The sequence below is a fragment of the Castor canadensis genome, chromosome 11 (genome assembly GCF_047511655.1).
Source record: "Castor canadensis chromosome 11, mCasCan1.hap1v2, whole genome shotgun sequence".
Taxonomy (NCBI): domain Eukaryota; kingdom Metazoa; phylum Chordata; class Mammalia; order Rodentia; family Castoridae; genus Castor; species Castor canadensis.
Window position 1 is genome coordinate 6,499,911 of NC_133396.1, and position 25,375 is coordinate 6,525,285.

Here is a 25,375-nt window from a genome sequence, read left to right on the forward strand (position 1 = left end):
CTTTGCAGCCCTCCAAGTGTCTCGCCTTCCTGTCCTGCACGGTTCGCCAGGGAAAACAGGGGCACGGATAACCTGTCCTCACAGGAACCTTCTCAATAGATCAGGCAGTGCCGTGGACAGCTCCGCGCCGGGTAGGGAGAAGGCCCCCGGAGACAGCGGGAAAAGAGGGAGGCAGGCTAGGCGCGAGACGGTGCAACTGCGCGTGCGTGTGTTGAGGTGCGTGCTCTGACGCGGAGGCCAGAGGCCAAGCTTTCACCAAGTTCAGGACCTGTCTTGGTGATGGCAGTGTTGGCTCCCTCTGGGTCTTTGGTTTGTTCAGAGTGCAGCTGCTTCTTTGAACCCCTACTGTACAACCGGCTAGTGTTCGAATCACTCGCCGCCACTTCAACCCCAAAACTAAGAGCCCACAGACAAAATTGATGCAGCTGGGCTTGCTTAATTAAACACAAATACTGCTGTAGTAACCTCCGAGGAAAAACAACAAAGCACTCAAATCAAGGGATCCCTATTCCAGTTAGGGAAAATTTAAGGACTGGAGGCGTGGCTAAATTTGCTAGGGCGCCTGCCTAGCAAACAGGGGGCCCGAAATTTAAACTCGAGTAACCCCCAAAATAAGAGTTGCGTTTTGGGGGTTGGGGTGGAGGGGTGGACTGGGTTTGAACCTCTTGAGCCCCGCCTCCGGCTCATTTTTCTCTGGTCATTTTGGAGATGGGCTCTCACGAACTATTTGCCTGGACTATCCTACAACAGCGATCCTCCTAATCTGAGCCTCCCAAGTAGGTAGGATTGCAGAAGTGAGCCATAGGTGCCAGCTAAGGGTTACATTTTTTTTTTTAAATGTCAGAATTGCACAAATAAAAGGGGTTAAATTTTCTTAGTAGCATATAGCACGTAAGTAAAAATAGTAATGTTTCTAAAACTCCAAATACACAAATTTTGGGGGTATTGTTTTGGGTTTTTTGTTTGTCTTGGTTTTGTTTTTTTTGTTTTTTTTTTTTTGAGACAGTCTCGCTGTGTTAACCACACTGGCCTGAAACTTACAGTCTTCCTGCCTTAGTCTCCCCAGTGCTGGGATTAAAGGCATGTACCATCACACACAGCTAAACTGCGATTTTTCTTAAATCAGTTAAAACAGTTGCTCATTTGGTCAGGTACTGTGGTGCACTCCTGTATTCCGAACGCTCCGGAGGCCTGATCAAGATTTCAAAACTAGCTGGGACGTAGCTCATTGGTAGAGAGCTTGCCTAGCTTGCGCGAGGCCCTGGGTTCAATCCCAGCACCAAAAAAGAAAATATACCCACAAAAAAAAGAGTTCAAGACCAGCCTGTTATGCATATTGACACTCTGTCTCAAAAAATAAAAGAAAAAGGGGAAGGAAGGGAGGGAGGAAGAGAGGAAGGGAGGGAAAAAGAAAATTCATAATTTAAGTAAGTCTTTGCTTGGGAGATTAAGATCAAGATCAAATAATTCCAGGGTTCCCATCTGCAAAATAACCAGAGCAAAATGGACTGGACCAGCGGCTCAAGTAGTAGAGTGCTTGCTTTGCAACCACAAAGACCTGATTTCAAACCCCAATCACACCAAAAATAAATAAATAAATAAAAATCAGTCTTGAAAATGTAACAGCATTTACTTTTCTACTTAAGTACCAAATTTGGGGGGAGGGGAGATTAAAGAGAATGATGGAAGGGGTGAATTCAACTACAATATATTTGCTATATCATTAAGAACGTTTGTAAATGCCACAATGTACCCTCACCCAGCACAACAATAAAAAAGAGAAAAAGGAAGGAAGGAAGGAAGAAATCAATTTCAAAAAACAAGGGACATGTGAATAAATGAATTAAAATATATACAAATAAATTAGTAAACGTAAAAAAAAGCAAGGGAAGCATATCAATGTTTTACCTGTGGGAAAACTTTCCTTGAGTTTAGTGGCCTGTTTAAAGTGGGGGAAATTAGGGGAGGGGGGATAAAGGAGGATGATGGACAGGGTGAATTTAACTAAGATACATTGTGAGTACTTTCATAAATGTTACAATGTACCCCCAGCAAAGCAATAATATGATAATAAAATTTTAAAGAAAGAAAACCTAGTGAGGAAAGAACAACAAAAAAATGGTTGAAATAAAATTATTTGAAGTGATTATGAAAATTTTATCACCCAATAAAGAATTTGTCCTTTTAAAGCACAAATTGTTAAGGAAAAAAAAGAAAATTCTGTGTTCATCTCAATTTCATATAAATCCCTGTCACTGAAGTCAGCCGTCACTGAAATTTAATATAGTTTTGCACAAAGTACAACTGTTCTACCCTGTGTCTTGCTGCATTTTCAAATGTTTCATAGTACATTAAGTGTTTCTGACACCAACAGCATGGTTAGGAGGTAAGAGAAATTGGGCAGTCTTTTTTTTTTTTTGGTGGGAGTGGGGTTTGAACACAAAGCTTTGTGCTTTGCAAAGCAAGTGTTCTACTGCTTGAGCTACAACTCCATTTGGAGGGGGAAATGGGGTTTCTCCAACTATTTGTATGGACTGGCCTCTGAATTGAAATCCTTCCAGTCTCAGCCCTTCAGGTAGTTAGGATTACAGGTGTGAGCCACTGGTACCCAGCTCAGGATTTTCTTGTGCTTACTAGGCAGGCATTCTTATCACTTGAGACATGCCTCTAGCATAAAATCACCTCTATTGAGAGCTACTCAAATAGATATTCAATCATAGAGGAATAGCTAAATAAATATATCAATTAGTTGTTAAGCATCTATTTAAAAGAACTATAAAGCCAGGCACCCAGTGGCTCACACCTATAATCCTAGCTATTTGGGAGGCAAGAGATCAGGAGGATCATGGTTTGAGGCCAGCTCAGGCAACGAAAGTGAGAGTCTATCTCAAAAATACCTGACCCTTTGGGCTGGTGGAGTGATCCAAGCATTGACAGCACCCACCTAGCAAGCTTCAGGCCCTGAGTTCAAACTTTAGTACCACCAAAAAAAAAAAAAACTGACAAAGAAGTCTGGCTTGGTGGTTCACACCTGTAATTCCAGCACTCACACTTGGGAGGCTGAGCCAGAAGGCTCTAGCGTTTCAGGCCAGTATGGGTTACACAGCAAGACCCTGTCTGCAATTATATTAAATGAAACAAGCTAGACTCATAAAGACAAATACCATTTTCTCTCAAATTCAGGATATAGATACATAAACACAGATAATAAATTCAGGATCTTGTGGTTGCTAGGCAGGTACTGTAACTCTCGAGCAACACCTCCATCCCAAAACTTCAGAATTTTCTATACGGACGGAAACCACTGACTCCTGGGCCCTATTCCTGGAGCTTCTCATTCCTGTAGGTCTGGCTTGGGGCCTAGTATTTGCTTTTCTAACATGCTCCTAAGAGATGTCCAGGAGAGCACCCTTTGAAAACCATCTTTTCCAATTCTATTCCCCCACTTCCCCCTCAGAGTGAGAGGAATTAATCACAAAACAGAGCTTGAAGACTACAGAAAATTCAAATATTGCAAAATATAGCTGTGTTCATTTTGCTCTATATATTTTATGAAAAGGGCAAATATCCACAAGTCACTGGACCTCATTATCAATGAGGAATATAACTATTACTACAGTAATAGACAGATAAGTACAATTGAAGCATTACGTTAGATGAATTTGACATTGTCACACCAATGTAGAGTCTGCCTAACAGGCATTTGGGAGACATTACTTAGGCATTTTTGGTATTCTCATAAAAAGTGCTATAGGAGTTACTATTGAACCTGGTGCCTGTGGCTCAAGCCTGTAATCCTAGCTATTCAGGAGGCAGAGATCAGGAGGATCAAGGTTCAAAGCCAGCCTGGGCAATAGTTTGTGAGACCCTATATTGAAAAAACCCTTCACAAAAAAGGGCTGGTAGAGGGGCTCAAAGTGAAGAGTGAAGGCCCTGAGTTAAAGCCCTAATACCACCCAAAAGAAAAGAAAAGAAAAAGCCTAACATAAAAAAGGGCTGGTGGAGTGGCTTAAGGTATAGGCCCCAAGTTCAAATCCCAGTACCACAAAAAAAAGAAGTTACCATTTTATCAATAAGCCAAGGAACGTGTATTGATTATTGGCTCTCAGGACTTTGTTATTTGCTGAAACTACAAAGAAGAAAGGTAAACCACACATGGGGTACACACCTGTAATCCCAGCACCTGGGGGGCAGAGGCAGGAGGATCATGAGTCCCAGGACAGCCTGGGCTATATCAGAGAGATCCTGTCTCAAAAAAAAAAAAAAAAGATGAAAGGTGATGATACCTGTACACAAAATGTTTACAGGACTGTTCTTTAAGTTATGTTTCTCCAACATATAAATCAAGTAGTTGGAGAACATAAAGTATTACCAATGTATATATTAATATTCCATGAGTGGGGGCTGGGAGAGTAACTCAGTGATGGAGAATTGCCTAGCATATGTGAGACCCTGGGCTCCATCCCCAGCACTACAAAAAAAAAAATTCAGTGAATGTATAATATTATGAAATGGGACAATATTTTTCCTTCATTCTGTACCCCCAATTAATGCATTAAAGAGCTATATCCTTTTCTTTTTTTTTTTTGGCAGCACTGAGGTCTGAACTCAGGGCCTCACACTTGCTAGGCATGTGCTCTACCACTTGAGCCACTCCTCCAGCCCTAGGTTCTTGGTATCAACTGCTGGTGCAATCTCAGGTTCCATCTACATTGCCATCATTGCCATGACCCATGGGAAGAATACTGGAAGGTTTCTACATAATCACCATTTTCCCTCCAGATTTCCTGAAGAATTGATGAACTCAGCACCCAGAACTCCTGCATCATTCACAGAGGTAGCTCAAGGACCCAGCTATGTTACATCAAGGAGGAAACTTGATGGTATCCACTACGCACATGTTTCGAATTTACTTTTGTGCTTCTCTGGGTTTGGGGTAAGGATTTACAGCTCTAAATGAACTCTCCATGAGACTTGTTTCCCTGCCTTATTTCTTTCTTACTTTCTCCCTTTCCTTCCTTTCCCTTCCCTGCCCTTCTTATCCCTCATTTCCTTTCTCCTTCCTTTCTTCCAAACTTTCTTTTCTCTCTCTGTCTCTCTTTCTCTCTGTCTCTCTCTCTGTCTCTCCCTCTGTCTCTCTCTGTCTCTCTCTCTGTCTTTCTCTCCAGGGTCTTGATATATAGGCTGGAGTGGCCTGGAACTCACTATGTAGCCCACTCTGGGCCTGAGGTCCTCCTGCTTCTCCAGTGTGCTGGGATTGCAAGTATGAACAAGCCTAGCACTCCCTGCCCCTAGCAGAAATCAAGTTTTTTTTATTTTGGCACCTGCCTTGGGCAGTACATTCTGGCCAGTTCACCCTATTCTTACTCTCTATTTCTTATACCAAGTATTGATATTTAATTAGATTACTAGAGATATTAGCCTTGTCTTACTGAAGTTTTTAGTTTATCTCTGACAGTGAAAACTTTCACTGCATAACTCCCTTTTATTTATTCCTTTATTTGATCCTAAAACTGTATTAGTTGTTGGGAATAAAACTGTGAAAGAGGCAGACAGATTTCATGGAACTTGCAAGCTGGAAGAGATAAATGAGATTACTGCCAGTAATCTCAGTTACTGTGAAGGCAGAAATCCAGAGGATCATGGTTTAAGAATAGCCTGGGCATAAAGTTAGCAAGATCCTATATCAATCAATAACTCAGGCATGGTAGTTCACACCTGTAATCCCAGCTATTTGGGAGGCCATAAATGGGAAAATTAAAGACTGAGGCTGGCAGTAGGACCTACCTGAAAAATAACTAAAGCTAAAACAGGGCTGGAGATGTGGCTTAAGTGGTAGAACACCTGTTTAGCAAGCATCAAGGTCCTGAGTTTGAATCCCAGTTCTACTTCCAACAAAAAAAAAAAAGAAATTAAGAAGGAAATAAAACTTGACTGGTGGTCATGGTACTATCTTAGGATTTCCCCTTTGTTTTGTATGTTTTCTTTCTGCAGCTTCCATAGCATCCTCTGTACAGCCCTACAGCAATTAAGCTGTGGGCTCTAAGTTACAAGGTCTGAGTTTCATACTGGCCCTGCCACTTCAAGCTGGGTGACCATGTCCAAACTCTCCATGTCTGATTTTCTTTGCCTGTAAATGAAGATAATTATTATAATGACTTCATGAGGATTAAGGGTTTAGCACAGACCTTACACAATACACTCAGTTAATGTCTGTCGCTGCTATTCTTTTCTGTGCAGACTTCTTGCACTTTTTTTTTTCTTTCTTTCCTTCCTTCCTTCCTTTTCTTTTTGTTTGGTGGTACTGGGGGTTGAACCCCTGGCCTACAGCTTGCTAGGCAGGAGCCATGTCCCCATCCCTGCATTTCCCTTTTCTAAAACATCCTTTTTCAGTGTATAGCTACCCCCTTTCTCATTCCTATGAAAATAATGGCGGGAGAAAAGCAACATTGGGAAATTTCTATTTTTTCACCATTTTTTTTCCCTAGAAGTTTAAAAGAGATTTTCAGTATGTAATTTTAGTATACTCCCTAGGCTCACTTTCCAGAATTCCAGTTTGTCTTTAGAAGGCATATTGCTTCTGGGTGCCTCACACCTGTAATCCTAGCTACTCAGGAGACAGAGATCAGGAGGATATTGGTTCAAAGCCAGCCTGGGCAAATAGTTCCTAGAGACCCTATCTAAAAAAAAACCATCACAAAAAAGGGCTGGTGGAGTGCCTCAAGGTGCTGGGCCTGAGTTCAAGCCCCAGCACCACACACACACACACACAAATTGCATATTGTTCACACATATGAATATGCATTTTATATAAACTTCTCCTTTGAAGGTGATTTTGTAATTTAGCATAACTTTGGGGTGTGTGTATGTGTGCATGGTTGCACACACACCAGTATTGCAGAAGCCAATGAGTGAAGAACCATTTGATTGTTGGAGGCCCACACATTAATGAAGGGAAGTTTAACATAACATGCTTATCTTTTTCAGGTTCTGCAGTCCTACAAGGCTGGCTAGGCATGCTGTGGCAACAAAAAGACCCAGGTTTAGGAGAGCCTCTTAGACAGGATAGCATCTTTTTCTTTCCCCAGTGCTTGTCATAGCACTCAGCAGGCTCATTCCCTGGCATAAGGTAGGAGCTCAATCAACAGTATTTTCAAGCTGTAGGATATTGGGCAAGGCAGTTAACCCTTTCAAGAACTCAGTAGCAAATAAATATTATATCCACTTGGAAGGGTTTGTTAAGGCAAAAATTACTAACATTAGTTAAGCTCTTCTCAGTGCCTTGGTGTGTGGTGGATGTCTGACAATTTAAGAAGCATCAGCACTGCTACCCACTTGATTTTGGACTTCTGGCCTCCAGAGCTGTAAGAGAATTTTTTTTTTTTTTTGGCAGTACTGGGGTTTGAACTTAGGACCTACATCTTGAGCCACTCACCAGCCCTTTTTTGTGATGGTTTTTTTTTCCCAGGCTGGCTTCAGTCTGGCTTTAAACTAAGATCCTCCTTATCTCTGCCTCCTGAGTAGCTAGGATTATAGTGAGCCACTGGTGCCTGGCACAAATGTTCTTGAAAGTGTTTTTTTTGGTGGTGGCACTGGGGTTTGAACTCAGGGCCTCATGCTTGCTAGGCAGGCACTGTACCACTTGAGCAACTCCATTAGCCCGAGAATTTTTAACAATAAAATAAACTAGGTGCTGGTGGCTCATGCCTGTAATCCTACCTACTCATGAAGTTGAAATCAGGAAGATTGAGGTTTTAGGCCAGCCTGGGCAAATAGTTTTTGAGACCCCCCCCCCATCTCCAAAATAATCAGAGCAAAATAGACTGGACCTTTGGCTCAAGTGGGAGAGTGCCTCCTTTGCAAGTGCAAAGCCCGGAGTTCCCCAGTCACACCAAAAATAAATAAACAAATAAATAAAATAAGATAAAGCATCACCAGAGAAGCTTGTTAAAAAACAGATTTCAAGTTGGGCTTCTAGTTCATGTCTGTAATCCCAGCACTCTGCACTCCAGAGGTGAAGGCAGAGTTCCAGGCCAGCCTGAACTATATAGATGGGGAGACCCTGTCTTAGGAAAAAAATAAGAACAAAAAGCTGGGTACTGGTGGCTCATGACTGTAATTGTAGCTACTACTTGAGAGGTACAGCTCAGAAGGATCAAGGTTCAAAGCCATCCCAGATAATTAGTTTTTGAGACCCTATCTCAAAAATACCCAACACACAAAAAATCAGGGCTGGTGGAGTGCCTCAAGTGGAGAGCACCTGCCTAGCAAGTATGAAGCACTGAGTTCAAACCCTAGTACTACAAAAAACCAGCATTGTATGTGATTTTTTTTTTTTTTTTGAGACAGGATGTCATTAATGAGCATTAATGAGGCTCTGGCTGGCCTAGAACAATCCTCCTACCTCTGTCTCCCAAGTACTGGGATTTACAGGTGTGGACCACCACACCGAGCTCTGTAGGTAATTATGATTCCTTTATTTATTGATTGATTGATATATACATATATATATTTTTTTGTGGTGCTGGAGCTTGAACTCAGGGCCTACACCCTGAGCCACTCAGCCAGCTCTCTTTTGTGAGGTTTTTTGAGATAGGGTCTTGTAAACCATTTGCAGTGCTGGCTTCAAACCTCAATCCTCTTGATCTCTATCTCCTGAGTAGCTACTATTACAGGCGTGAGTGCTGGGCATTGTGATTCCTTTAAGTATCTAAGCACCAATGGGAGTTCCTAAAAATGAGAAGACCAGTTAGGAGGGCAGTGCAGAGCCCTGGGGAAAGCTGATCTGTTTCTCTGCCTCCTCTGATAAATCTGCCTACCTTGGCCTGCCTTACATCTAAAGAGGTCCACAGGAGCCCATCAAATGCAATCCTGCCCAAAGCCACATGTGGAAGAGCAGTAGATAGATTTGGTCTGTATTTAGATTGTGAAATAGATACAACTTGGAGATTGATCGGCTGAAGGACAGGAGACAAGAATGCCCCCAGGCCTTCTGGCTTGGAGCAAGTGTTGTAATGGCATGCCAATCCGTGTAAGGGCATGGATTAGGAAGCGGGCAGGTCAGGCAAGGTAAAATAAGGTGGTTTAGTTGCGATCTACTGCGTTTGAGGTGCCTCTGGGACATCTGAGTGAGATATTCAAAAGTGAGATGCTCAAAGAAAGATCTCGACTGGAAATGTAGATTTGAGAATCATTAGGAAACAGATGGTAATGGAAGTGGCTGAAGTCATCCCAGGAGAGGGAATCTAGTGATAATTGAAAAGGGTCTAGAACAAAACCACAAGAGCAGTTAAGGGAAGGGTTGAGGAAGAAAAAAAAAAAAAATCTCAGAGTGCTAAGGACAATTCAGAGGTGAGAGGAAAACCTATTTCCTGCAAAGTCACAGGGAGTTTGCTCAACAGAAGGAGTGACAAATGGGATGCATACAGGTGACCTTGCAGGGAGCAGTTTCAGTGGAGCTGTGGGGACAGCAGCAGACTGCGGTAGATGGAGGAGCGAGTGGGAGGGGACAGCTGGCATGGACGTTTTTCCAAGCTGTTTGCCCATAGTGGAGTTATGGTGGTAAGAGGATAGAATTGAGGTTGTGTGTGTGTGTGCTACAAGAATATACAGGGAATAACGAAGCCGACTGAGAGGCACCCATGCCAGGATCGTCCTTCCTGCTTCTGTTATCACTGGATTGATTGGTTTGGAAGCTTGGTGTTGGGTGGATGGATCCGTGATGGATCATTTCCTCTTCAAGGTCCCTGAATGAATAAATGAACATGCGTCCTCAGCCTGTCAAGGTTTTAGGGTTACCTGCAAGCGAGAAGTGGTCACTGGTATTTGAGGCAAGAGCCCAGGGGGAAGACAGTTAAGGCTGAAGCTTTCACATGTAAAGGATGAGGCTAAGATGAAGTGTGATGCTCCTCTGAACAAGGGGAGACTGCCTGTGGCCCACTGAACGAGAGGGTTTTTTTACCAGAATCTCATGCTGGGGCTTTGATTTAGTCTCCCCCTTCCACATGTAGTTGCTCTGCCTTCCTCGGCCTGTCACTTAGGTCTAAGGCCTCGAGCCTCCTCGTCCTCGCCAAGGACCAGCTGGAAGCCATTTTGATTATGCTCCACCACCGAAGGAGGACAATACAGCCCCGCCCAGAGCCAGGCGCGCCCCCGCGACGGGACGGGTGCGCGTGTCCGCGCCTCTTCCCGCCGACCTGGCGAGCGCCTGGCCCAGGCGGCGGCGGCGCGGGGCGGGGGGATGGAGGTGGTTATGTAAGCGTTGCGCGCTCCCGCGAGGCGGCAACCAATAGGATTCCCCGGCGGCTCGTGCTCGCGCACGCAGGGTGGGGGGAAGGAGCGCACGGCGTGCGCGCGCCCTCTGCCTCGTCCACCGCTGCCGCCTCCTTCTGCCGCTGTGGTGCTGCTTGTGTGCTCGTTCGGTGTGGACCGGGTACCTCTTTTGTGAAGCGGCAGCTGAGGAGACTCCGGCGTTCGCCATGGCCGACGAAAAGCCCAAGGTGAGCACAGCGTGGGTTCCTTGCCTTGCCGCGCTGCCGGGGGACGGCGCGAGCTAGGGGGCCGACTGGAGCCCGCCGCGGGCTCCTCGCGCCTTCCCGGGCCCCCCACGGGGCTGGCCGCGGCTCAGGCCCGGCGCTCCGCGCCATTTTCCTCCCTCCCTTCCTCCCTCCCTCCCGCGCGGGAGGAGGCCCGCCGCCCTCCCCCGCCCCCGAAGCCTTCGAGCGCGCGCGGCGCGAGGCGGACGGCGGATCGCGGGCGCTCGCGGGCCCACCGGCCCCGCGCGGGCTCCTCGGCCGGCCGCCGGCGCGCGTGAGACGGGCGTTGGGAGCGCGGAGCCCCCGCTCGGCGGTGGCGGGAGCCCCTCGGCTCGGGATTCCCTTCTCGGAGTGAGGGCCTCCGGGGCCCTGGCTGGGGGCGGCGGGACGCGGGCGAGGGGCGAATCAATGGCAGCAGGCGCTGGGAGCCGGATACCCGCGGGCCTCGGCCGGGGGATTCCGGAGCAGGGTTTCCCACTTGAATCTTCTCGGGGGCCCGAGGGGAGGGGCGGCGGCTCCTGCCCAGGTGCCCAGGGTCGCCTGGCCCGCGGGGACCATGTGGCTCGGAGAAGTTGGCGGCAGAGGCTCGGGCTTAACTTGTGCTGGCGGCGGGGACCGGGACGCGGGAACCGCTCTTGCGCGTTGGTTTGACACCCGCCCGCGCCTGCACTTGAAGGGAATTGGGGGCTGCAGACCTCCCAACACGCTGGCGCTCCGTGAGCGAACTTGGGGCTGGGTCGGAACCTGCCAGGAAGACTGGCGAGAAAACTGCTGGCCCCTGACAGCCGAGGGGAGGCGAGGGTAAGAGCTCCTGGGTAGAAACCATCCACGCTGATCGTGGCTCTGCGCTGCACCAGTGCTGCGGGACAGCCGCAGGGGAGGCGGGTTTTTTGTTCTTTAACATGCAGATTGGATTTAAGTTTTTAAGCCGAGTTTGGTAACTTTTTACAAAGAAGATATTGAGAAGTTTTGAATTGCACGTCGTGGAGGGTCACCCCCCTCCCTTGCACTCTTGTTTTGGTAGTTGTGCTTAAGTTACTTGAAAAGTGGAAGAATACTTCTTTTTTAAAAAAAAAAAAAACCTTTACGGGAAAGGTATTTTGGCAATGACAGAAAATTCAGCCTCGAGCACGTTCAATAAATGGAGTGCGACTTGTCCTATAAATGCGTTGATGTCATTGATAGTATTGTGTGAAGGCTTTTCTGTTTCTGTGACAGCTCTAATACTGTTGCTGCAGGATTTCGCATCTTTCAGATTGATTTCAGCGGCTGAGAACAGCTGTATGCTGTTTTATCATACAGCGTGAGAAACCTGTTGATTTCTAAAGCAAACTGGGCTGCTGTTGATTTCAAAGGTGTTTTTCACATTTTCCAAATTATACTTTTATTTTTCTTTCAACAGGAAGGAGTCAAGACTGAGAACAACGATCATATTAATTTGAAGGTGGCGGGGCAGGATGGTTCTGTGGTGCAGTTTAAGATTAAGAGGCATACACCACTTAGTAAACTAATGAAAGCCTATTGTGAACGACAGGTGAGGAATTGATACGTGCACTTACACTTAGTACATTTATTTATTTTAAAAAAAAGTTATTTTCTTGAGACTAGAAATTAGACTAGCATAATATTACAGTGACTGTCTTTGGTGGGATGATTATGCACATATAGGCTTGGGGTTCAGTTTTATCATACACTTGTTCTGTAGATTCCTGATGAAAACCCTTGGGATGGTTTGGTTAGTGTTATTTATGATTCTAGTACTATACCAGGATTGCGTCATATATCTGTAAGACTTGGTTACAAATTCCTAAGAAAATGTAACTTTAATAAGAAAATAAGAGTGACTGGAGGTGTGACTCAAGCAGTAGAGTGCCTGATTAGTAAGCATAAAGCCCCTGAGTTCAAACTCCAGTTCCACCACAAAAAAGAAAAAAGTGAATATGATAAAATTTCTTGTTAGGCTCTTTTATAAATCCGTTTAAAAATTACCTAGTGTCAGAACATTTATCTTGAGTATTTTAACTAATTTGAATGTAAATTGTGAGTTTAAGGACATTGTAGTTTTCTTGAACCATGTAAATTGTAACATTAGTTGAGGCAATAATTTTTATTTATATTTTGTGTGTGGTATTGGGGAAAATGAACCCAGATTCTCATTCATACTAGTCACATACTCTATCACTGAGTTGCACCCCAACCCCAGAGGTCAGAAAATATTAATTGTACTGAGCCAAACCTAAACATTGTTGTATTCTAGGGATAGTTTACTCAGAAAAGTAGTACATGAACCTCAAGAAGAGGAAGTAGAAAATTCTCTTGATTTGAGTAGATGTTGGTAGGTCAGTGCAAGTTTTAAGTAAGACAAAGGAGCTTCCCTTTGGAATGTGGAACCTTAAGGATGACTTGAAAGTATAACAAGAACCTGGTAGAAGTAGTTTTTTTTTTTTTTTTTTTTTTTGAGGTGCTGGAGTTTGAATTCAGGGCTTTGCACCTTGATCCACTCCACCAGGCCTTTTTTTGTGAGGGTTTTTCCTAAGATAGGGTTTTGGGAACTATTTGCCCAGGCTGGCCCCAAACCATCATCCACCCGATCTCTGCCTCCTGAGTAGCTAGGATTATAGGCTTGAGGCAATGATGACGCCCAGCTTGTTTTTACCCTAATGTTTAATATATTAAAGTTGAGAAAATTCTTTTTTTTTTTTTTTTTGGAAGTACTAGGGTTTGGACTCAGGCCTCACACTTGAAAGGCAGGCACTCTTACTGCTTGAGCTAGTCTGCCAGCCCTTTTTTGTGATGGGTTTCATTTGTAGTTTATAGTGTAATAGGAGAATATACATTTCCTTACAAAGATCTTTAATATATTCTTATTTGGAGAATTTCAGTCAAAAATCCTAAGAATTAGTTGACATGTTTTTTTGGGGTGGAGGGTGCTGGAATCCAGGGCCTTCTGCATGATAGGCAAGCACTCTAGAAGTGAGCTACCCCTCAGCCTAAATAATGTACCTTTTGTGATAAAGAATTTAGTTGGTGGCTCACATCTACAATTCTAGCTACCCAGGAGGCAGAGATCAGGAGGATTAAAGTTCAAATCCTGCCCTGAGCTAATAGTTTGTGAGAGCTTATCTGGAAAAAACCCATCACAAAAAAGACTGATGGAGTAACTCAAGGTGTAGGCTCTGAGTTCATCCCCAATGCCACCAAAAACAAACAAAGGCCTTAGTTCAAACCCCAATAACTGCAAAAACAACAACAATGGCAAAAAAATGTTGACAGGCATCGTCCAAAATTGAATACTCATACCCCTTCAGGTTACTGGGGAATTTTAAAAGGTGATCATTTTGTGGAACATGTTGCAAAACCGCATACAGAATAGAAACCTTTTGGGCTGGCTCAGGTAGTAGAAGATCCTGAATTTAAACCACCACCAAAAAAATAAACTTTGGCTTTGGTGGTGGGAGTTTTGAGTTTTTTTTCGGGGCGGGGGGGGGGGTGTATGTGGGGAGTTTCCCTTCTAATCAAGTCACAGTTCCACTGTGTGTAGCTTAAACTGGCCTTGAATTCACCATCCTCCTGCCTCAGCCTCCCAATAATTTGGTGGTTTTGAACAATACTGTCTTCATATTTATCTTTTCTGTAACTACAAAATTTTAGCTCACACAGGAGACACAGTTCCCCGCCCCCACCCCCACCCCCCCATACTGGGGATTGAACCCAGGGCCCCATGCAGGCTATTCAAGTGCTCTACCATTTCAGCTAAGTACCCAGGTGTCTGTTCTCCACCCCCACACCCCGGCCTTTTTTTTTTTTTTTTTTTTGGGTGGGACTGGAGTCCCACAATTTTAATTTATTCAGTATATACCTCCAAGATACTTTTGTTTTCCTGTCTTCATTTGGCTGTCATTGCTACTAACTTTGCTTCTCTCCCCTCTCTCCTTTGTCAGGTAAGTAATGCTTCATAAGTAAAAGTTTGCATAAGCTGTAGTGTCTCAAGTGGTAGAGCACCTGCCTAGCAAGCATGAAGCCTGAGCTTAAACCCCAGTACTGCCAAAAAAAAGTTTTGCAGAAGACATATGTTTAGTCTCTTTATCGTCTTACATGAATATAGATATATCTAGAGGCCAAGTTGTATAATTTTTAAATTTCCCTTTTGTAATAAAATCTCTCCATCTTAGTACATTTTCTTTCTTTTTTTTTTTTAAACTCAGGGCCTCATTATACCATTTGAACCATAATCCCAGGCCACCTTTTTTTTTTTTTTTTTTTAATGTTGAGTGTTTTTGGAATAGGGTCTTGCTGGCTTCAAACCATGATCCTCCTGATCTCTGCCTCCTGAGTAGCTGGGATTACAGGCCCGAGGCACGGGCTCCAGGCCTGGTTTGATTTTAAAATAAGAAAGAAAATAAGGTTTGGTTACGTGGATATTGTTTTACAGCCATCCATCAGAACTTACTGGGCAGCAACAGTATGTGCAAGGGATACAGGGTAATCCAACAATCTAGGTCTGCCCTTCTGCCCGCATGCTGCGGATGGATTGTGGGTCATTTTAAGGCTGGTAATTGCCTGTTTTCTGATGGAAATGTCCTGACCACTCAGGATAAGAAATGTTTAATGCCCATGGTTATATTAGAGGTTATGAGTTTGCATAGTGGTGGGGACTGCTTGGATAGTAGCTTTTAGGTTAAGTTTTATTTTGGTCACATCTTTTTAGGTAACCTCCAGTTTTTACTATTAACCATGATGGTGGGGTTTTATCCCATTTTGGAGAGCTGTTTTTGTTTTGTTGCTGCAACGCTGGGGATTGAACTATGGCCTTGCATATCTAGGCAGATGCCTTACTACTGAACTATATCCCCTAACCCAGTTAGTGTGTGTCAAAAATACCCAACCCTTCTGTGTGTGTGTGTGTTTTCTATCTTTTGGTGGTACTGGGGTTTGAATTCAGGGCCTCACACTTGCTAGGCACTCTAGCACTTGAGCCACTCCTCCAGTCTCAAACATTGTATTTTAAAGGAAATAAGAATCACTCTAAATCTTAACTGACATAGAAGAACGTGCATTTCATATATCAATAAATTAAATTATAAATATGCATATACTTTTATTTAAATGGAATTCTTACTGCTTCTTTTAAACTCTGTTCAGGGTTTGTCAATGAGGCAGATCAGATTCCGATTTGACGGGCAGCCAATCAATGAAACAGACACACCTGCACAGGTAAAAATCTGTACTAATAAAGCTGTATTTTGATTATCTGTTACCACTCAGTAGAGGGAATAGGTCATTTAATTAATAAATCCCCCACCCCTTTGTATTATCATTATTTGGAGAAAATAATTAAAACTCCTATTTGCTTATAATATAATTTTCCTTTTGTTTTTGTTGCTATAGCCCTGTATCATTTCTAGGGTTCTCATAAATTGGTTATCTGTTGATCCTGATCATTTTAGCTCTTTATGCTGAAGTACTGAATTTGTTTTTGTATATCCTTGGCTTCAACTATGTCTTCTAATAATAGCTTGGATTCATAGAGATAGCTTTTGATAATAGGTGACTTTTCAAACCCTTAATATCAAAGGTGAGTCTCTTTGTTTGTTTACATATCGCTATAGTTTGTTCTGTAACTTTTTTTTTTTTTCCATACTGGGGCTTGAACTCAGGACCTTCACCTTGCGCCACTCTCCCAGCCCTTTTTTGTGATGGGGTTTTTGAGATAGGGTATTGAGAACTATTTGCCTGGGCTGGCTTCCCGATCTGTGATCCTCCCAATCTCTTGCCTCCTGAGTAGCTAAGATTACAGGCGTAAGCCACAGGCACCAGCTGTAACTTTGTTTTTGGCAGCACTGGGAGTTAGGGGCCTCAAACTTGCTAGGCAGGCACGCTGTAGTTTGAGCCACTCAATTAGCTTGAAACTGTTTCTTTTACTCTCTATTTTTTTTTAATACTTCCTGTCTGAAAAAAAAAAAAAGAACTACTGTTATAGTGGATAAATTGAATCTCTTGTACTTTTTGAATTTCAATTTTAATCACCCAGTAGAAACTAGAAAAGGGTAAGTATGGCGTTAGTGAAGTGGTCCGTCCAGATTATATTGGTAATCTTCAAAGATTTGACATGTCTGAGTTTATTTTGAAGAAATTTCCATTGGTTACCTTTCCATGAATCGTTTATATTTTGTAACCACAAGGAGGTGCTAAATTCTGTCAAATGAGGCGGGAAATGGTCTGTATTTTTTTTTTTTGAGCGCATTTAAAGTTTCATTGTAAAAGTTAGCATTTCAACATGCAAATGTTAAACCCTAAAGAGTATTTGTTTAAAACTGACCTTGAAGCATTGTGAAATGCTCAAATTGAATTTGGACTTCATTTTAGAAATGGAGTTTAATTCATTTTAGAGTTGATTTATTTTAGAAATATTCTCTCACGATGTGGGTAAATAGCAGAATTGATAAATCTGAACAGCCCTCTTTTTTTTATTGAAAAAAATTGCTTTTTGGGAAGCCAATACTGGATTTGAATTAAGGGCTTCATTGTGAGCCATGTGCATATCTTTTGAGCCATGCCTCTAGCTCTTAAATTCTTTTTTGGTGGTGCTGGAGTTTTGAATGCAGGGCCTTATGCTTGTTAGGCAGGCGCTCTACCATTTAAGCCACTCCACCAGCCCTTTTTGTGTTGGGTATTTTCGAGATAGGTCTGGAGAACTATTTGTCCTCAAATTGTGATCCTCCTAATCTTTGCCTCACAAATAGCTAATATTACAGGCGTGAGCCACTGGCACTTTGTAAAATTTCTTATCACACAGTACATGCCTAGCATTTTGCTAAATAGTTTACTCAACCAAATGTTAATAAAGAAATAGGAAATTGAGTGTCATGAATATTTTAATGCCTTTCACCTACTTGTAGGATATTGGTGCTTATATTAATTCCTTATATTTAGGTGCCCAAAGTTTCTATAAAGTGATCAATTTTGGGGAGGAGGTGAGGGGAGAGCAGTACTGGGGTTTGAACTCAGTTTCTTGTGCTTGTTAGGCTACTAAGCTGTAGCCCCTAAATGGTGTTGCCATAAGTGCCAAGACCATGGTGGTTTTATGAGTAATGTGTGAACACTGAAACCATAATTTCTTAAAATGTTGGCTGGCACAGAGGGTTGAACTCAAGGGCTTATGCTTGTTAGGTAGGTTTTCTACCCCCTGAACCACACCCCTGTCTTCTTTTCTTTCTTTCTTTTTTTTTTTTTTTTTTCCCCCCAGTTCTGGAGCTTGAACTCAGGGCCTATACCTTGAAACACTCCATAGGCCCTTTTTTGTGATGGGTTTTTCCAGATAGGGTTTCACAAACTATTTGCCTGGTCTGGCTTTGAACTGGTATCCTCCTGATTTCTGCTTCCTGAGTAGCTAGGATTATAGGCATGAGCCAAGGTGTCCTGCTTTTTTTGCTTGTTTTTTGCTTTGCTTTAGTTATTTTGGGTAGGGTCTCTTTTGACCAAGATCCTTATGTATGCCTCCCCAGTAACTTTTTTTGTTTTTTTTTTTTTTTTGATGGTGCTGAGGTTTGAACTCGGGACCTTGTGCTTGCTAGGCAGGCCCTCTACCACTTGAGCCATGCCTCCAGCCCCTCCCCAGTAACTTGATGACAGGTGTGCTCCACTGAAATCTTAATTTTTGAACAGCATTAAAGGTTGTATTTAAAATTTTAAATTTGGGTTTTTAAACAGGTAAACATGTCCATGGTAAAGTTAATTCTAAACTTTCTGCCTTGGTGCTTAGAGGTAACCAGTTTTGCACTGGTGAGGGTTGATGGGAGTATATACTTACGTATATATAGATACGTACCATGTTTATTTCTTTGAGTTTCTTTTGGGGTGTGAGTGTGGGTGTATTGTTGCCTAGTCTGAAGTTGTATCTTAAGCCTCCTTAGTGCTGAGACTATAGGCGTATGCTGCAGTGCTCACCTTATATTATGTCTTTTGCCAAATCCAGACAACAGTGCTGTGAGGTCCTTTACACATACCACCATTCTAAGGACACTCAAGAACCTATTTAGCTTTCCTTTTTTTAAACTTTTTTTTTTTTTTTTTTTTCCTGGTGGCACTTCGGCTTGACTTCACCATTACTGAGTTGGTGCTCTACCACCTGAGCCACTCCACCAGCCCTCTTTTTTTGAAGGGGCAGATAAAGGGGTTTGAACTTAGGGTTTGGCACTTGCTAATCAAGTGTTTTACCACTTGAGCCACACCTTCAACACTTTGTGCTTTAGTTGTTTTTTGAGTGAGGTCTTGAGTTTTTGCCCAGACCACCTGGACTGCCATTCTCCTAATTTACATTTCCCAAGTAGCTAGAGTGACAGTCTGACAGTTATAGCCCAGCTTATTGGTTGAGATGGAATCTGACTAATTTTGCCTGGGTTAGCTTCAAATCTTGATTCTTCCCAATCAGTCTCTGCCTCATGAGTAGTTGGCACTGTGCCCAGCCATATTTAAGTTTCTAACCTAAAAAACATTTTCGTAAATTTATTTTAAAAAGAGGCCAAATGAAAAGTTACTTAAACCAAGTAAGTCTTTTTTTTTTTTTGAAACAAGGTCCCTGATTTAGGCTGGCCTTGAAGTCTTGATCCTCCTGCCTCAGTCTCCCTAGTTAGTGGGATTGCAGGAGATCACCACCACACCCAACTTGTATTTAAACTCTTGTTACATCTAAATTAATGATTCCAGGAACTGAGTGGAATTTGTGCATACTTTCTAGGATGTTTAAATCTGAAAATTACAGAATTTTAAGAATTAATCAGTGATCTTAATTTTGTTTTTTCTTTTTTATGCTAGTTGGAAATGGAGGATGAAGATACAATTGATGTGTTCCAGCAGCAGACAGGAGGTGTCTACTAAAAAGGGAACCTGCTACTTCAGAACTTTGTTGTTCTAATAGACCAAGAATACATTCTCAATTAGAAAACTGCAATTTGGTTCCACCACATCCTGACTACTACAGTATAGTTTTCTCTATTCTTTCATTTTCCCCTTTCCCCATTCCTTTATTGTACATAAAGTAACTGGTGTATGTGCACAAGCATATTGCTTTTCTTTTTTTCTTTTTTCTTTTTTTTTTTTTTTTTTACTAAATGGCCAATGGTATGTTTTGATAAACATCAAATGGAGATGGAATGGGGAAAAATACTGGTTCTGTGAAAATATCCCCTTTCTCCATTAGTGGCATGCTCATTCAGCTTTTATCTTTATATTCCAGTAAGTTATTTTGCTTTCACTGTTTTAACAAAAAAACCAACAACATAAAAATCCTTGCATACCTTGTTTGATTGGAGAATTTTAATGTTTTCATTTATCATTGTAAAACCAAGGACAATTTTATAACTTTTTTGTACGTAGCTGTTACATGTAGGGCAATCTGTCTTTAAGTAGGGGTAAATTACTCTTTAAAAAAAAAATCGTAGATAGTTTTCCCTTCAAGTCCAGCGTCTTGTTGTTTAAATAAACTTCTTGTTTAAAATGAGCTGTTTCCTTTATTCTGAGGAATATTAAATAGAAAGATGAAGCTTAGAAAATAACTTGAGTAGGCCACCTTAGAAGTTAACATTTCCAGGAAGAAATGAAGCTACTAAGCATTTTTATAAACTGATGCAAAACAAACAACAAAGAATAAGTCAAGTGAGTACCTTCAGTAGAGCCAGACTTCATCAGTAGACCCTGTCTTGAAATATCCCATCACCAAACAGGGCTGGTGGAGTGGCTCCAGTGGTAAGAGTTCCTGCCTTGCAAGTGTGAGGCCCTGAGTTTAAACCCTAGTGCGGCCACACACCAAAAAAAATTAGATGATCTGTGACTATAAAACTATAACCTTTATATGCCTTTTATAATTTTAAAACTAGTGCTCTGGATATATAGTGCTGTGAGACTGGATGCATGTAGATCTGGTCTGTCCCAGCATCTGCAAATGAGGAACAAAATGCTTAGGGAAGGGAATATTAACTCAAGTGGTAGGACTGGGGTTTGAGCTCTGGGTGTCATGTCTGCAAACCACTTGACCCATACCTCCAGTCCGTTTTGCTCTAGTTATTTTTTTGGGAATGAGTAGAGGTCTTGTGGACTATTTGCCTGGGGCTGGCTTTAAACTGCTTCCCAAGTAGCAAGGATTATAGGCACAGGCCACCAGCATTCTGCACAGGTCATATAATTTTAACCCCTATTTTAGAGGCCAAGTTCAGAAGGGTTGCTTATCACCTAGCAAGACAAACTGAATTTTGAGATTGTGCTTCCTGATGTCCATTTCTCGGTTTCCCCAGTGTTGATTAGCTGTCAATATGGCCTTTTTTGGATCAAGTCCCCATTCATTTTTTTGCCTTATAATTTTTTACTTTTTTAATCTGGGGTTTGAACTCAGAGCTTTGTGCCTGCGAAGCAGGAGTTCTGCTTGAGCCATGTCTCCTGTCAAAACTAATTTGCCCTCAGCTGGTCTTGAATCATTATCCTGATCTCAGCCCCCCAAGCAATTGGTATTACAGGTATAATACCAGCACTCAGCTGTAATTCTTACTTTACTCTAATATGGTTCTGTTTCCCCCCACCCCACTCTTGTACTGGGGTTTCAACTCAGCCTCTGTGCTTGCTAGGCAGAGCACCACTTGAGCCATACCCCCAGCTATTACTTATATTTTGCTTTTGAGATAGGATCTCCCTAAGTTTACTCAGGCTAACCTTGGAAGGCCTTCCTGCCTGTACCTCCAGAGTAGCTTGGTTTATGGCCTTGTACTAAGAGATACTGGCTAAAAGATAACAGTTTAACTCAGGTGCTCTCCATATTCATACAAGCTGTTTGAGGCCAAAATAAAAGGCATTAGTAACCCTTCAGAAATACTACAAAGTTATTTTGCTTGTTGAGGACTCCTTGTTTTAGCACTGAGAGCCCCAGATCCCAGGTAACTTCTTAGTCCTAAGCAAACCAGAAAAGCTAGTTGGTTTATGAGAAGTCAATGGGTATTGGGTGTGACATATTTGACATGATGCCTGATGTAAGAAAAGCTCAGTATAAGAAGCTAGGGACTTGATTTAAGTGGTAGAGTGCCTGCCTAGCAAACAGCCCCGAATTCAAACCCTAGTATTGCAAAACAAAACAAATCCTTCCATTCTACCTAAGGAAATGAGATTGAACGGGAAGATGGGAATAAGTAAAAACAAGTGGAAGACCCAGGCCAAAGTGTACAGTTCTGTGGGGGCTTGTAACACCATGAAGCCAGTGGAATCTCAGGGTGAGGGAGTCCTGTTTGAATGTTTTTGCATAGTCTATGTGGGGACTCATGAATTAGAGAAGGCCAGCTGTGTTGCTGAGGTTATTTTTGAGTTAAGATGATGGCTTTAAGTATGACTCATGATGGATTGTAGTTTTGCATCACAATCCCCAGCAGCCATTAAAAAAGTACCTGTGCTTGGGCCCTACATCAAGAAATACGTCTTCTAAGCAGTAAGGAATAGAGCAGTGACTGGGAGGCGTCCTAACCACCCTAAGAATTAAGCACCTTATGGTGAAGATTAAATGAGGTAATTTGTGTGTGTGTGTGTTTTCTCTTTTATTCATATGTGCATACAATATTTGGGTCATTTCTCTCCCCCTACCCCCCGGTAATTTGTGTTTTGGATGCCTAGCACAGTGTCTGCCACATTAAAGTTGTCTTAACACTGAAGTAGTGTTTTGTAGCACAATTCTGAGCCTCCAACTGAGGATAAGCCAACAGCTTCCTATTTATTTTAAACAGTGAATAAATAAAATTTTTCTCTCAAGAGAAATTGTGCCTTAGCAAGCCTAAGGAGAAACATTCCTCAGGATTTTAATGAGTCTTTGAAACCTTAAAGATCACATCCACAGGCTGCTTCAACACTTTGATCTAGTTTATGACTTGAAGGCTGGTACTATATGTAGTGAATGCACATGTGCTACACTGAGATTGGTTTTTATAGTGGTTAGCTAATGCAAAGAGTTTCTCAGGGTAAAGTTTTATTAGAACAGCATATAAACAGGTTGGAATTTAGTCTGGAATATGGAGTGTTACTTCCCTATAAGAGTGACATATGACTATATGAGATCATTTTACGATTTATTACACCCTTAGGGATTTTGTGAAACCCTTTAATGTCTAAAAATTGTCATATTTGCTTTCTTTATAATTTATATTTCAAAGGTATATTTTGTGGCTAACTTGGCTACAAATTATATAATTTGGCATATTAAGAGAATGTCCTCTTGCATTTTTCTGGGCCTCCCTTTCTAAACTTTTATTATTTATTTATTTATTTGTGGTTACTGGGATTTGAACTCTTAGGGCTCGAGCCACTCCACCAGCCATTTTTTTTTGTAATGAGTTTTTTGAGATAGGGTCTTGCAAACTATTTGCCTGGGCTGGCTTTAATTAAACCATGATCCTCCTAATCTCTGCCTCTTGAGTAGCTAGGATTTACAGGTGTGACCCATGGTGCCCTGCTAAACTTTAACAATCATTTTTACAAAGGAGGCTAAATCCCTGTAGGTGAGCAGTACATATGGGTAGTGTTTGTATTTTTGTTCTTTTCTTTTCTTTTTTTTTTTTTTTTGTAGTATTGAGGTTTGAACTCAGAGCCTACACCTTGATCCACTCCACCAGCCCTTTTTTTGTGATTGTTTTTTTCAAGATAGTGTCTGTATAAACTGTTTGCTTGGGCTGGCTTTGAAATGAGATCCTCCTGATCTCTGCCTCCTGAGTAGCTGGTATTACAGGCATGAGCCACCAGCACTCAGCTTGTTTTTTGCTTTTTTACTTGAGAAGTAAAAAAGCTGATGACTCATGTCTGGTGCCGTGCTCAAGCATGAAGCCTTAGAGTTCAAACCCCAGTACCGCCAATTTAAAAAGTGTTAAAAGGGCTGAAAAGGCCTTGGTAGAGTGTATGTACCATCCTATTTACTTTGACCTTAAATACCAGGCATGACATGACAAAACTGTTTTTTACATTTGAGACCTCTTGGGGTTTTTTTGTTTTTGGTGATGTTGGGTATCCAACCAAAGATCTTACACTGGGCAAGTACTCTACTACTGAGCTATATCCCAGCTGTTGTTTTTTTAAGCCACCTGAATTTTTTGCTATACTGGGGTTTGAACTCAAGGGTCTCGTGCGTGCTAGGCAAGTGCTTTACAACTTGAACCACTTCACCAGTCCAGCCTTTGGTATTTTGAGGCATGATCTCTATGTACCTCAGAGTGGTCTTGAACTTATGATCCTCCTGCCTGAGCCTATAGAGTGCTGGAATTATAGCTCTGCACCACCAGGCCCAGTTCATTAATGACTTATTTAAGTGGAAATAAACTTCTTTGGCTGTCTCCCAATAGCATTGATTTGTTTTGGTGAGGATATAGGTAAGAAAAGGACAGATGATTACTAAATTTGGCTTTAACAGTGATGAACTCAGGGGCTAGAGGCATGGCTCAAGCTGTAGAGCACTCGTCTAGCAAGCAGGAAGCCTAGAGTTCAAACCCCAGTGTCACCCCCTGCCCTCCCCAAAAAAGTGATGGATTGAGACTATGTGTTAAGGTACAGCCTGAGAGGGTGGGATTGAGAAGTAAAGTGTGTAGGAATTCTTGTCAGTTAACAGTGCGTTATTTTAGTCACAGTGAAGTTCAAAAGCACATGATCGGCTTTTCCCCTTAACAATGAAACAATGGAGTAGTAACCATGAAAGTATTTGTTAGGCTTAGGCTTGAGGTATATAGCATATATAGATCATCGGTAGAACTCTGGTCTAGCATGTAGAGACCAGGTTTGGTCTCTAGCATCAAAAAAAAAAAGTGTTGAATATAAAAGCAGCTATTATTGCAGTTCATAATTCAAAAACACTCAAATATTGCAGTTCCCCACACAGTGCAGCCTATCCTGTGTGTACTAGATCATAGTAAAGACAGAACAAAGAGACTAATTCCAACTGGATTGTAGAGTCTAGGGAGAGTAAATGCCAAGAATGAGGTCAGTGTAGACTGCCCATTTCTTCTGGCATTCTGGAATAAGTTGAGGCACTTGGAAATGCAGGGGATTCAAAACACTGCCAAAATACTGGGAGAGCTGGCAACACTCAAGGTAAAATAGATGCTTGAAAGCTAAGAGATGCTAAATTAGGACTTTGTGTGTGTATGGTTAAAATTTAATTATTACCTTAGCAGGCACAAAGTGATGGAAAAGAACAACTGGATTATTCCTACTTTTGAGTAAAGATATTTCTAATTGGAGCTAATTGTTAATTACATTTTTGTTTTGGAGGGTATTGGGGTTTGAACTCAGGTCCTCAAGCTTGCTAGGCAGGCATTCTTACCATTTGAGCCACTCCACCATCTAGATTTCTACCATGAGAGCCAAAACTAGCAACTACTGTACTCGATTTTTTTTTTTTTTTTTTTTTTTGTGGTACTTGGGGCTGACAAATTGAAGTCCTCGAAGTTACTAGGCAAGAGCTCTAGCACTTGAGCCACACCACCAGGATATATTTTTTTGGTAGGACTGGTGTGTTTGAACTCAGACTTCAAGCTTGCAAAGCAGGCTCTCTACCACTTGAGCCACACCTCCAATTTCCATTTTGCTCTGGTTATTTTGGAGATGGGGTCTCATGAACTATTTGTCCTGGCTGGCGTTGAACTTCTGATCTCAGCCTCCCAAGTAGCAAGGATTACAGACATGAACCACCAGTGCCCAGCCCACCAGCCCTTTTTGCTTTGGTTGTTTTTGAGATATGGCCTTGTTATGTGCCTAGGCTGGCCTGGACTGTGATCCTCCTATTTACACTTCCCTTGGGGATGACAGGCACATGTCACTGTGCCCAGCCA

General features: G+C 42.3%; 1 protein-coding gene across 1 annotated transcript; it reads left to right on the top strand.

Moving 5' to 3' along the window:
• The first annotated feature begins 10,331 nt into the window (after positions 1-10,331).
• Sumo2 (small ubiquitin like modifier 2) lies at positions 10,332-20,034 on the top strand. Its single transcript, XM_020165534.2, has 4 exons — positions 10,332-10,499; positions 11,938-12,069; positions 15,678-15,749; positions 19,350-20,034. The coding sequence occupies exons 1-4, from the start codon at positions 10,479-10,481 to the stop codon at positions 19,410-19,412; spliced, it is 288 nt and encodes a 95-aa protein (XP_020021123.1). The 5' UTR covers positions 10,332-10,478; the 3' UTR covers positions 19,413-20,034.
• Positions 20,035-25,375: the final 5,341 nt, after the last annotated feature.